Source organism: Grampus griseus, assembly GCF_964374135.1.
Source record: "Grampus griseus genome assembly, chromosome: 14".
Taxonomy (NCBI): domain Eukaryota; kingdom Metazoa; phylum Chordata; class Mammalia; order Artiodactyla; family Delphinidae; genus Grampus; species Grampus griseus.
Genome location: NC_139008.1, coordinates 5,428,055 through 5,441,333, shown reverse-complemented (window position 1 = coordinate 5,441,333; position 13,279 = coordinate 5,428,055). Strand labels below are relative to the sequence as shown.

Genomic DNA, 13,279 nt, shown 5'->3' with positions numbered 1-13,279 from the left:
CAAGAGAAAGGCCCTTTTGCGGGGAGGGTGGAACGGGGCGGGGGTGGTTTGCTGCGTGCTCAGTTGACAGCAGGGTGTACTCAACACACGAGGGACGCGGCCACGCCAGCGGGATGGATGCACAGCCTCTGAAGGGGACGGACAGACGGCGCACACGAGACACCAAGGGTCCGAGAGGGTGGGCAGGGTTGGGGTGCGCCAGCATTTACAGGGGTGCTGAACAGGGCTTTAAGGACAAGAGTCCCTTCACAGCAGAAGTCCGAAATCCACCCACCTGCAGCTCAGGGCTTCTTCCCCCTCCCCCAAAACCAACAAAATCTTGGTTAGGAACAAATAAGCTGGTGACAAACGCCTCAGGCTTAGAGATGCCCTGGGAACGGGCTTTGGGGGTCCCGGCGCACTATGGCAGGAGGTTTATACACAGTTCCACCGGGGGAGTAAGGGGAACGGCCCGACCCCCGCCTCCTGGACAGAGGAGCAGGTGGCTACAAGTCAAGGAGACGCTCCTCGCAGGTCTCCACCGGCCACTTTGAAGCCCCTCCAAACACGTCCACGTTGTTGTCCACCCAGGGGATGATGTTGCCTGGCATGTTCGTGGAGCAGTTGGCGATGTTGATGATTTCTTGTGCACGAAGGACGCGGTCCCATATGTTGAACTGGCTGAGCTCCCCCACGAATGCCTGCGTGGCATCGAACCTGCCCCCAACCGTGTCCTGGGAAGGAGGAACAGACTGCATCGGGGCAGGCTCACAGGCAGACACATCTGCTACCTGTCCCAGGGCGTGACCGGCTTCAGGGGAGGTGGGGGGATGCCAGCCTGGGAGGGAGATGGGGACTGGGGCATTTCCCTGACTCCCCAACTCAGATCGCAGCCCGTGACCACTGATTCCTGCCAGTTCCAAAGCTTTAGGCCACGTCAGGCCTGGGAAATGGCGTGACTCAAACTGGCCCATTTTAGGGAGGGGAAACTAAGCAGAGAGATCCTTGCCCAAGGCCCCAGAGCGAGGACTGGACCCGGGTCTCCCGACTCCCAGCCCCTCCCAGGGGAGAAGAAACAGGGTAGTGGGGAGCGGGGAGAGCCAAGGGCCCAGACTCAAAGCCCCCCAGAGGACCTGGAGTCTGTTCCCTCATTTTCCACGTTTTCCAGGAAACCCCAAACACAGACTGAAATGTGAATTCTCATCTGCCCAAGAGCAGATGGCCTCTGCCCCAGATGGCGAGTTTTCTGAGCGCAGTCTCTGAGGCCTGGCCCCATCTTGCCCACAGGTGTTGTTCCCCAGGTGCCCTTGCTGGGGATCAGGGTCGCGACCCTGAGCTGGCAGCTCCTGGAAGATGCCAATACCAGCCAGCGCCCAGCATCTGGAGTCAATGCAGTGGCCGGCAGAGGCCAAACAGCTGGAGAGATGGCCCGGGGTCGCTACCTAACCCTGGGACTCCAGGGTCACTCCTGCTCACCTGTATCGGACAGACTCCATTCTAGAATCTGTCTGAACCCACCACACCAACTTGGTCCCTGCCAGGAAGGGCAGGATGTGTCCCCATCCCTGCTCTCAGCCCCTTAGGCCACAGGACAGCACGGGCTGAGCCGGCGGGGATGCTGGCCATCCAGGCTGGTCATCGTGCTGCGGTGGCCAGGTCCAGGTCTGGCAGGCAGACAGACAGCTGAGCAGGGCCAGGGGCAGCCCGCAGGCCCGGCCGTGTGCTGCTTGGCCTGCCAGCCGCTCCTCCCGGCACCCCACCTGCACCCACCTGCTCCTGCCCGAGAATCAGCACACCCCCCGGCTTGATGGGGTGCCACGGGGCCAGGTTCTCCCCGGTGCCCAGCTTCTCCCCATCCTGGAAGGCCTCCCACATGCCGTCCCGCGTTGTCCAGGTGACACAGATGTGGTGCCACTTGCCGTCACTGACAAACAGGGGCAGCTGTGCGACCTGTGGGCGGCAACGTGCAGGTGAGGGCCCCCTTGGGGTTCCCAGGAGTCTGACCTGGGGATACGGAGACCCTGGGCCCACTGCTGCTCCCCTTCTATGCTCTGTGGGTAACATGCCCAACCTTGCCCAGCTCAGAGTGACCCTTGGGCTGGAGACACCACGTGTGTCACAGACTCTTAAGGGGAAAGGGGCAGCCTGGGTACACACCCTGACCCCAGGGTGACCTGCTTTCAACTGGACACCCTTGGACCTGGGCTTAGTTAAGGGCCTAGGATTCTGTGCAGACCAAGCAAATGTGACAGACGGCTCCCCACCCCGCATACTGGTCCTGAACATCCCTCACTGGAGAATCTAAAGGGAAGTCAGGACTCTACTGGACCAATTTCTTTGGAAAACAGACCAGGCACCTACCCGCTGCAGGCAAAGTCCCAAGTGCCACTGTGGCACCTGGGGATCTGCGTGTATGTGTGTCCTCCTGTGCGGAGCACCTTCAATTACGTGTGAGTGTAGGGGCGTGGGGGGATGCACGTAGAGCTGGGGGAGGGCCTTTCCCACCCACACTGTCTCCTGGCAGTCCTGTGAGTGCTCTACAGACCAGTAGGCCTGTGAAGCACTGTGTTGTTACTGCCGGTGTCCTAGCAACCTGGAGCTCCCTCCCAGGAATGGGCTATTTACACGACGTCTAAACCGAGAGGAAAACAAGGCTCTCGGCCTTGCCTCCTCCAAGGGCCTTATTTAGAATAATTAATCCCTAGCTCAAGGATGTGGTCACCACTGGAAAGAGCCCTGAAGGTGGATTCCACAGCATTTCCCACTTCAGTTCCAGCCAGGGCGGGTTTAGTAAAGACAGACGGGGTGGGAGGCCATTGTCTGGTGAGCGCTCTGGGGGCTCAGGCAGCCAGGGGGCTGGTGCAGCCATTCACCACTCAGCTCCAGCAAGAAGGGTGTGAGGATGCAGTTCGGGTGACGTGGAGCCTGACCTAAGTTTAGGTGAGGCTGTTGGAGGGTCCCGCAGATGCTCAGAGCTGATCTCTTGAGGAGACCGCGTTCCTGAATGTCGAAATAAGCCAGTCCGTCAGAAAGGGGACATTTACTCTGTAAAAGGCAGGACTACAGGGATGGGGACAGATGGGTGGTTGCTATGGGCTGCGGTAGGAGCAGGAGGTGACTACAAAGGGGAATGAGGAAATTTGGAGGATGATGAAACTGTTCTAGATTTTAATTGTGGTGGATACAATAATTGTATGCATTTGTTAAAACTGGTTGAACTATACACTAAAAAGTGTAACTTTTATTGTATATAAATATATTTCAAGCCCCCCCCACTAAAAGATGTGCTCATGAGAAATATCACACACTCACACACACACACACACACACACACAGATACACACCCTCGCCTAATTGGTGCAGCCCCGGGGAACAGTCCTCACTGACCGGCCCAAGGGTCCGTGACAATTCAGGCTAGCACGCAGAGACCCAGCTCATTCTGTTCCTTCTGTGGCCTCTGTGCCTGGACCCTCTGCTGCTTCCTGGCGGGATTCACAGCTTGGATCTCCACAAGCTGCAGCTGCCTGCCCCCTGCCCCCTACCTAGCCACCTGCCCAGAGTGGGACTGTGAGGAGGACAGCCCCGTGGCCAGACGTCAGGCTCCCTGCAACATCCCAACCTCGGTGGCCGCCAGGATGGGGGGGTGGCCGTCCCAGCAGGCCTCACCTTGTCGTTGATGAGCAGCTCAATGGGGTTGTTGCCCCACTCTATCAGCACGATCTCATTGGCCTGCCCGGGCACCGCGTAAGAGAACGGGGTGCCGATGCCCGGCGAGGCGCTGGACCGCAGCCACAGGCAGATGGTGAAGGCGTACAGCTCGGGCAGCGTCTTCTTGACCTTGCCGTACAGGTAGTTCGTGCGGAGGGGGAGGGACACTTTGAAGGCATCAGGCGACTTGAAAGCACTGTTGCCTGGGGCGGGGGAGAGAGGGGAGGCAGCATGTGAGCCCCCTCTCAACCACAACCCAGAGCAGCAGCCCACCTGGACCCCCGCCCGGCCTACCGGCGGGTCCCCCAAGCAACGGGGCACCTGCTACTGACCCGCTGCTGTTCAGTGCTGAAGCTCCAGTGGGAAACAGGCATATCCTCACTCTTGGAAGCTCAAGGAAGTGTGTAGGGGCAAGCAGGATTTAACTTTCTGGTTAAATTAAGCCAGAAACCCTGTTCCCTCCACTGTTTGCTTGAACTCCCGGCCCCTTCAGCAGGGCTGGGTCAGGGGCCTGCTGGGCTTGGAGGCAGGACATCTTACAGGAACCCAGGCGCTCCAAAGACACTTGTCCCCCAATGAGTCCCTGTCACTTCTCCCCCAGAAGAACCACCACCGCCCGAGGCGACGGAGCCAGGCACCCGTGACCCGACACAACTGAACTCAGAAGGGGCTTTTCGACTAAATCCTTGGTGTGAATTGCTTTGCTCATGATCTGCCCTGCTCTCCTCAAGAGGACACCGAGTTGATGGACCGTCTCCTGCAGTCTGGAAGCAATGGGAGGCAGGGAAATGCACAGGCTCCCCCTCCACAGCGGCTACCCACCGGCCGGGGTCTTGACCCTTGAGGCCTGCCTGGGGCCGTCCCCATGTAAATGGCACGTCCCAGACCTTTTGAAAAGAGTGATACTCTTAAACAGGCCTAAGGCATTTTCAGTACAGTTTTGATTTAAGCTCAAAATTGATGGCAGCATCCTAAATAAACACGCAAGAAGACAAGCCCCTGCCTGGTTATCACAGATCTCAGAGTTTGCAGGGGACTGGTGACTCTGGGAGCTGTCACAGTAAAAGCTTCCCTCTTATTTGGGGACCAGGCGCTGCCAGGGAAGGAACCTAAATGCCTTTCATTCATTCAACAAGTATTTATTAAGTACACACAAGGGGCCAGATGATCCCCATCTCTGTCAAAGACAGGCAGGCTCTCCCGGCCTGGAACCAAACTGCCCATGTCACTGGAGGACTAAATCTGTCCCTTTCTTGCCCCCCTCTGTAGAACAGGACCCAGAGTGGATGAACTTTCTCCATCATGATCCCCCAAACTCATTTTCTGCCACAGTGAGGAACACGTGAGAGAAGCTCTTCGGTGCCACGGTTCACACCTACCGAGGGACCTTCTGCAAAGGAAGGCAGCAGGGCCCAGTGTCACCCTTCCAACCTCTCCGGAACAGGCAGCATAGAAATACTAGAATCTGGGCTTCATACGTAGCATTTACTTCTATCTGCTGGTTGTGCAGTCTTGCCTCATCCATCCTGACCTCCCAAGGCCGTGGAGCACCCGGCGAGGGCTGGGAAGACCCTGTTGCCTGGGGAAGCCGAGGATGCGGCCAGGCTAGAGGTTAGGCTGGCACGGGCCCCACATGAGGCTGAAGCAGAGCTAAGAGAGAGAACCAGAAAGCCCCAACTCCCCGATTTGGCAGGTTGCACAGTGGGGGCACCATGGGACTTACCCCAGGTCACGCAGCCCGTGAGTGACAGAACCAGGAACCGAAGTCCCTCTTCCCGCTACGCGCAGCTGCGAGTACTTAATCTGCAAACGCTTGTGTTTTCACGAGATGTGATTATCTAATAGAGAGAAATTGCTTCTCTCCTGGCAGGTGGGCAGGCTTGCTGACTTAATAAGGCTCGGTGTCAGTAATATCGTTAGCTCGGTGACAACAGAGGTTTCATCAGAGCTGGGAGAGCCGAGGGGTGGCCATACCTCGAAAGCCGGTGCCCTCTATTTACATAAAACAGCTTGGAGGTTCAGAGGAAACTCAGTTAAAACCAATTAAGGAATTAAAAGCCCTGACCAATAAATCAGAGACTGCAGGTGGCAGACAAGCTAAGGAGGGGGGTGGCTTGAGACCAAAGAGACAAGGGTTCCAACATTTACTTCAACTCCGAGCTCGGCTCTCCCTCGCCGGCGGACCCGGGTCTGGAGGCAGCCGCAGATGAGGAGGTCTCACAATAAAGAAAATGAGCACCCGTGGGACCTGGGTGGCAGGGGCACACACAGGGTTGGATGCACACCACTGGGCTGGGAGGAGCCTCCCGCCCAGCATGGCCGGAGCTCACATGCCCCTCCAGGCTGCAGCCTTCATGACTCTGGTCCTCGGGGGTCACCACTAACCTCAACCCCAGCTCTGCAATCTGCCAGCCACGTGAATGCAGGCATCGCTTAGCTCTGACTCAGTCCCTCGTCTAACTAGATCCCATCTCACTGGGTTGCTGCAGGGGTTACAGAGGATAGAGAATGTGGAGCTCAGAGGCCAGCGTCTGGTGCAGAACAGGCACTTAACAGGCAGGGGACGATGCGGCGAAGGCCAGAGCACCCCAAAGCCCCCACTTTGCACATGGTGCAGGTCTCTCTCCTCTGGGCTCAGCAGGATGCTTCTCAGGAACGCAGTGTATATTCTACTCATGGTATATTTGGGGCCTGGGAGTCTACACATCCCTTCACACTTGTCTCTACATGACAGACATAAACTCAGAACTGCCCAGAAGGCTAATCGGTCAGCAGATGATAATTTTCCTCAAAGACTCATCCCACGGCTGGGTGGAGCAAACAGGATTCGAGAATTCTTGTGGTGGGGTCAAAAGGCAGAGGACAGCAAAGGCTGAGCTGCTGCCCAGTGCCAGGGCCTGCGGGCTCTGCAAGAATGGCCAGCCAGGGGACTTAATGTCGTGCAGTCCAGCTCTAGTTCGAACACGGACTTCCCCTCTGGGCCAGGTGAGCTCTGAGGGCTTTCCGTAGCACCAAAGAGCATGGGTACAGGAATCAGGCTGGCTGGGGTGAGCCCTGACTGTTGCTTTCTGGCTGTGAACAGGCAGGCTAAGGATGGGAGGGAGAGTCAAAAAGTGGCATCTCCTGGGTGGCCCAAGCCATGATGAAGAAGCTTAGGGGAAGCCACGTGAAACTCACAACCTCCCTGGAGTCACAGAATAAAACGGGGAGGGGCGGGATTGCTCACCAGCCGGTCCCCTCTCCCCACATGACACGTCTGGCTGGGAACCTCGGAGCACTTTTCTGGTCTATGAAATGGGTATAACAGGAATCCTGTCTCCACGCTCTAACTCAGTGGACTTCTACTAACCCACCTCCTTGTAGCCACGCGGCTGCCATGCCAAGCGAGGTATACAGCCACCAAGGTCTCTGGTAAAGCCCTCCCCTCATTCTACAGCCAACCCTGCTTCAAGCTACTGAGTAACTGCAGTGTCCCTGCTCCCTCAGCCTGCAGGTTCCAGGTCGCATGAGGGCGAGGCTGGGCAAGGGAACCCGAGCCACCCTCCCCTGGCCCTGACGCTGCCTTCCTCTCCTCCTGTCCTGTGACAGAGGCCTGAGCTGCAGTTGCTTTGCCTCCGGGGAAGGCTCTTGAGACCTAATGAGCTTTCTGAGGTCACCCAGCAATGGAGGTGAGGCAGAGAGGACTTTTTTTTTTAACTCAAGAATCCAAGTGTAGTAATAAGAGGAAGGAAGGAAGGACAGACTTTTCTGGAGGGAGAGAACAGGAGAGGGATGAAGGAGACCTGGGACTTCTGGGATACTGCTGTAAAAGCGACTAAATCAAATGAAACAGAAACACCATCCCCTTGGGTGACTCCATCTGGCCCTGCGGAGCCGAGGTCGCTGAAGGAGTAAGTGGACATTCTGCCATTGGACATTCACCTACCCATTCATAAAACTGAGTCATGAGAAATTGCCCTTGTCAGCTTAGCGTATCTGAAAAGACTACAATCTTATATCCACTACCAGCAGACCTAAAACTTCACACCCCGTGCAATCTGAATGATCTAGGCCCTTGATCCCTCCCCTTCCTGTCTGTGGAAGAAACTTACCCACCAGAAAGTGAGCAGAGAAGAGAAAGATACTCAGAATCTGCTGCAGGGGCTAGTTAAGAAGGGACTGAAATGGCCACCTGGCAGGAGGTCAGGGATTAGGTTGTTTGTCCGAGCATCAGCGTCTTACGGACGATGCCAGTGGGGCTGGGGGCAGGGTTAATTCCGGAAATGGTTGTTATCAGTCACCCTCATTGTCTGCTTCCTGTTCACGCATGCTGTGCGAGTTTGGATTCGCATAGTGGGAATAATACAAATTCAAAGCGGTCAGTAATGTCTCACCCTAGAAAGACATTAATGACAAGCTCTTCTTTGGAGACCTAGCAATGCAGTTTGAATTCATCAGCCATAACTGGGCAAGGAGGAAATTGGGCTAGCACAAACACTTCTTGCTGCGACTACATAAGTACAACCAATCAGGTACAATGGTCTCTAACTTGGCTAAAAGAAAAGTCACCTGGCTGGTCACAACTGACCCAGCTGGATTTCGGGACATGTTTTCCTAACCAGAACCTAGTCCTGTTTATGAGCACTATTTTGCTATTACAATTGGCTGAGGAATCCTTTCCAGAATCTTCAGAGCTATAGTACATCTGTTAAGTCAGATATTCCTATAATTTATCACGCAATAAAAGGAATATGAGTGAGTCTAACTACAGACTATAAAACAACAACAACAAAAAACAGCCACGAACCATGTGGTGCCACAATCACCGCTGACAACGGGGATCTGAGCACAAGTGATGAAACCCAGGCCACTCCCATCAGCCATCAGCCCCCTCCATGCCCACCATCTCTGACAAGTGCCAACAAGGCCAAGTCGGCCCACCCGTGGGGGAGAAACCCCAACCCTGTGCACCATGAGATGACTCAGGTTGAAAAAGCAACACTTCATCTGAGAAGTGAGAGGCAGAAGGGAGAGGTGGATTGTTGATTGGATGGTAAGGAGTCAGGTGGTTTTCTGCACCCAGGACTGAAGGTTCAGAGGTGATGGGAGAGCAGCCTCAGAGCCAAGCAAACTCGGGAGCAGAGCCACTGCCCCGAGAGTCAGCAGGCAGGGGTCTGGGAGTGGCCTCGTCTGTCAATGGCCAAGAGGGCTGTGCTGCTGACCCCTCCCGGCCTGCCCTCCCTTACTCTGAGCCCCACTTCCAAGCCAAGAAGGGGCAGCCAAGAAGGAAGACAGTGGGCTGGGGGGCCGGATGGATGTCAGCCAAGGGGCCACAGAGACACTGGTGAAGCACTCACCTCGCTCCAGCTCGGTCACCCTCTGCAGCAGCGAGTTCAGGGCGCTCTCGGTCTTCTGGCGGTGAGCTGAGGTCTCGTTGTGGAGCAGGGACTTCTCGTCCTCCAGCTCGGCCACCTTGCTCAGCAGCTGCCTCTCCAGCTCCCCCAGCCGCCGCTGGAGCACCTCCCGAAAGTCGCCGGGCAGCGCCGTGCTGGACACGTTCACTCGGAGCTGGTGCTTTTGGTGGGGGAGGAGTGGACGCAAGCGGGAGAAGTATTAAGGCCAGTTAAAAAGCAACTGTGAGATGTAGCTCTAATGCCCCCCCCCCCACAGGGAGAAGCTTCCAAAGTGGGAGTATTCAATCGTGCCAGTGGCAGGAAAGGGAGCATTTCACTGATGCTGGTTTTTTTTTTTTTTTTTGGTTGGGGGTATGGAAAGGATTTCATAGTCAGACAAAACTTGCTCTGCTGCGATATTTGAAACTTAGGAACCTCATTTCCCCTCTGAGAAAGCTGTTTTTCTTCTTTTACTAAAAGGTCAAAAATTTAACCAACATCTGTCATTCTCAAGTAAAGACCAAAATACAGCTAGGCTTAAAAGAGAAAGAGTTAATCAAATGGTCCTCAAAACTAATGAACTTTCATCTAACCCCCCCCAAGCTCCAGTATGGCACAAAGCTGCGTGACTAGGGTTGCAGGGATGTTACTGGAAAATGAGAACTCTAAAGCGTGACTACTCTGAATTCCAGAAATCTTTGCTTTTGTTTCTTTCACTCCTCTACCATTTTGCTGGCTCTGAAGGCAGCCAGCCACTGTCTAGCCATGAGTCCTTGGCAAGCTATTTACCCCCTCTCTCTAAGTGCTCCAAATTTTAAATGCAGATTATAGGATCTGCCTCACGGGGTTGTCGCACGGGTTAAAATTAGATAATACGCCTGGCGCATATTTAGTGTTCCAAAAATGTTAGCTGTTATTAATCATAATGAATCAAAGGATATACAGATGCTGGAAATACTGTATTTAGCCATCATGCCACGGGAAACTCTCAAGTAATTTTGCAATAATTACCACCTGTAATTGAAACCTAGTTTTGCGAAGTAGTATTTTGGTAAACGTGTATAACAGAAACATCCACACTGCTTAAACAGGGTGGAAAGTAAAGATAGAAATTAAATGAACATTTCTCTCTCAAAGTTCCAAACTGCATACGCCTTCCAAGAGAGAAGGGAATAAGGTCCCTTCCCCCAAAGCAATCGGGAAGGGCACCTTAGATCCGCGCAATTTGGGGACAGTGGCTTTGAAGTTAACCAGGTTTCCTCCAAGGCGCGTCTAGTATGGCCAGTGACTGGCCCGCGCTCGCCTCCCGCCGAGACCCCCGGACCTCCACCTGCTCTCGTCCAGCCCAACTTGATTTATGAAAGGAAACACCGGACGCCCAGGGCTGCTGACCTCACGCGGCAGCCTCACGTCACCCGACAGAAGCTTCACGAGCGCGTCCTGCTAGGGGAGACTCGGAGATTTGCAAAGAGAGAAAGGAGGCCATCCGCGTTCGCCAGCCCGGACCTCGGGAAGTGAATGGCCGCACAGCTGGCAGTTCTGGCGCGCGGGGCGATTTAACCCTTCCCTTCCAGTAAGGAGGTGGGGAGGAGGGATGCGAGCCAAGCAAGTAAGTTCCAGAGCAGGACCGAGAACGCCCCTGACCCCGAACCCAGCTCGCCTTGCTTCTGAGCGCGTCCGGGCGGCCGTGTTCCGCACAACCTGGTGGCAGGACCATGCGCCCCTCCTCTGCCCTGAGCCTCGGGGACGTTCCCCCAGGGACCCCTCGCCGTGCTACCTCGAGGCTCTCCAGGCGGTCCTTGAGGGTCTGCAGAGAGCGGCTGAGCTGCTCCACGACGTGGCCAGGGTCCCGCGGCAGGTCGCCCATGGTGTCCTTGCCCGAGGCCGCCCGGCCCGGCGCCTTGCCCCCCGCAAGCCCCTCGCAGCGCCCCAGCTTGGCCGTGAGCTCGCGAATGGCCTCGCGTTGCGAGCCCAGCGTCTCCTTCTGCTGCACGACGGTCTCACGCAGCTGCAGCACCGCGGCCCGCAGCTCCTCCTCGGGGCTCAGCGCGCCGCCCTGCATGGGCATCGCGGGCAGTGGGCAGCCGGCGCGCGCCGCCTCCGGGGGCAAAGCAGTGCACACGAAGCGGTTGCCGGGCGCCAGGCCGTCTTGGGCCCCGGCAGCCACGGCGAGCGCCACGCCAGCGGCCAGCAGCGCCAGCATCCCGCCGCTGCCGCGCTCACTCCAGCATCCGCGGGCGGGCGGGCAGGCTAGCGGGCTAGCGGGCGCCGTCGGGGCGGGCGGCGGGGGCGCCTGCGCGGAGGGCTGCGGCCGGGCGCGCCGCTCGAGGGCAGCGGGAGCGCGGGAGACCGCGGAGCCGCCAGCCGTCGTACGGCTCTTTCGCTCTGCCTGGCTCCGCGCTCTGGCCAGGCCGGGCCCGAGCGCCCTTTCTTAAGCTGGAAGGGAGGGGGGGGCGCCCAGCGCATGGGGAGTGGCGCCGCGAGCTCTGATTGGCTTGGCCTGGCTCACGTCACGCACGGGGCGGGGCGGGGGCGCCTACTCGCGGAGCGGCGGAGCGGCGGAGCGGCGGACCTGGGGGTGGGCGTGTGGGCCCGAGCTGAGGGCGTGAGCTTGGGCCCCCGGGTCCCCCAGAACTGGGGAGCTGAGGTAGAAAAGGCTCTGGGTGCCTTCGGGAGGCTCGACCGGCGTGTCCAGGCGCCCCTCGGACCCACCTGAGGACGCGGGCGTCGCGGGCTGTGGAGAAGCCAAGAGCCCACTGGTGCCCCGGCGGCCCCTGGGGCGGCTCTGGGCTGCGGGCGCGGCGCCAGGCCTCGTTCCGCGGTCGCCGCAGCCCCGGAGCCGGGGCGACCCCCATTTCACAAGTGGAGAAAGTGAGGAGGCGCCCGAGCGGGACTCGAACCGTGGGCTGCCGTCGCCCCCCGCCCGCGGCCCCCTCACTCAGAAGGCGGGAAAGAGACGCACGACGGCCGCCTCCGGGACGCCCTCAGCGGCCTCGTCCCCGTCCCCGTCCCCGTCCCGGCAAGAATTCTCAGGTCTGCGGGGACCAGAAACAGGCTCCAGACGCAGGAGGAGTCGCCCGCGCACCCTCGGGCCACGTTGCCTCCAGCTAGGGGAGTGCAGTGGGCCGGAGTCTCGAGGCCACGCGCAGGGCTCTCCCGTGCGGGTCCGGCGACAGCCCACCGGGTGGTGACCTTATGCAGCAAGGCCTGGGCTGGATGGGCCTTGATCCCGACCGCAGTCGCGTTGAGATGGCGCCATGTGGTGAAACCGTGCGTCACCCTTGTGAATGGGCTGCCCACCGTGTCCAGTTTACCCATTAGAAACCACTGTCCTCAGATTCTTGGAGGGTACATCGACGGACAGGAACCCCCAAAGGCAGGAGCAAATTTGTTTCAGAATCTGGGCTGTGGTTTACAAACAAGTTCAGAGAGATTTTGGTGCAAAGCTACAGACGGAACTGGTTTACTGCACATTATAAGTGGAAATCTTTATTTTTTTCTGTTTTTAAGGAATCCTGTGGCAAGGTCATTAATCATATTATCCATTATACGAGAAACAAATGGATTTGTCACTTATACACAGAAGCTGAGGTTGATTCTAAAAACAAACTGTATCAAAGTAAATGAAATTATTATGATAATATGAAATAGACTGCAGTGATAAATCTCCAGAAACCGAATTTTGACCTGCTGTGCACTTCGAACAATAGCTTCCATTATGTAAATAGCTGTGGGGTTTTCAAGGATAATGTTGCTAAATTACAAGAAAAAGTTCTATACATGAAACTCTCTTCATGCATAAACATTAGAGACAGGAAATCTGGTCTCCACAGCACTCAAGGCAGAGGACAGTGGAAGCCATGATGGTTCAGGTAAGAATATTCACTATAGTAGAGAAGGTGTGGAGTGGGGGTTGTGTGGCTAATGGGCTAATGTCTCTGTTGGTCTGCACCACCCGGAGGTATCAGTTTCAGGCTGTAAGTATGACCTTGAATAGACTCGTTCCTCCTACATCCTTCTTACTTCAACTCTTTGGAAACTCCCCAAGTTCAAATGAGCCCTCATATACACAAACTGCAATAATGAAGTAACAAGGTTGCAAAGCACTTTGTAAAATGTCACATTTTAGATTATTCCACAGTGCTCTGCATCCAGACGTGTTGAGAATTACCCAGATAAGGATTTGACTTTTCAATTTTCTCTCAGAGGTCCAATGTTTT

The 13,279-nt window shown here is 56.5% G+C and overlaps 1 protein-coding gene across 1 annotated transcript; it reads right to left on the bottom strand.

The window, feature by feature from the left end:
* Window positions 1-485: 485 nt before the first annotated feature.
* NPTX2 (neuronal pentraxin 2) lies at window positions 486-11,262 on the bottom strand (the record flags this gene model as incomplete). The annotated part of the gene is made up of 5 exons (XM_082669819.1): window positions 486-713; window positions 1,750-1,929; window positions 3,646-3,890; window positions 9,024-9,240; window positions 10,837-11,262. The coding sequence occupies 5 exons, from the start codon at window positions 11,260-11,262 to the stop codon at window positions 486-488; spliced, it is 1,296 nt and encodes a 431-aa protein (XP_082525945.1).
* Window positions 11,263-13,279: the final 2,017 nt, after the last annotated feature.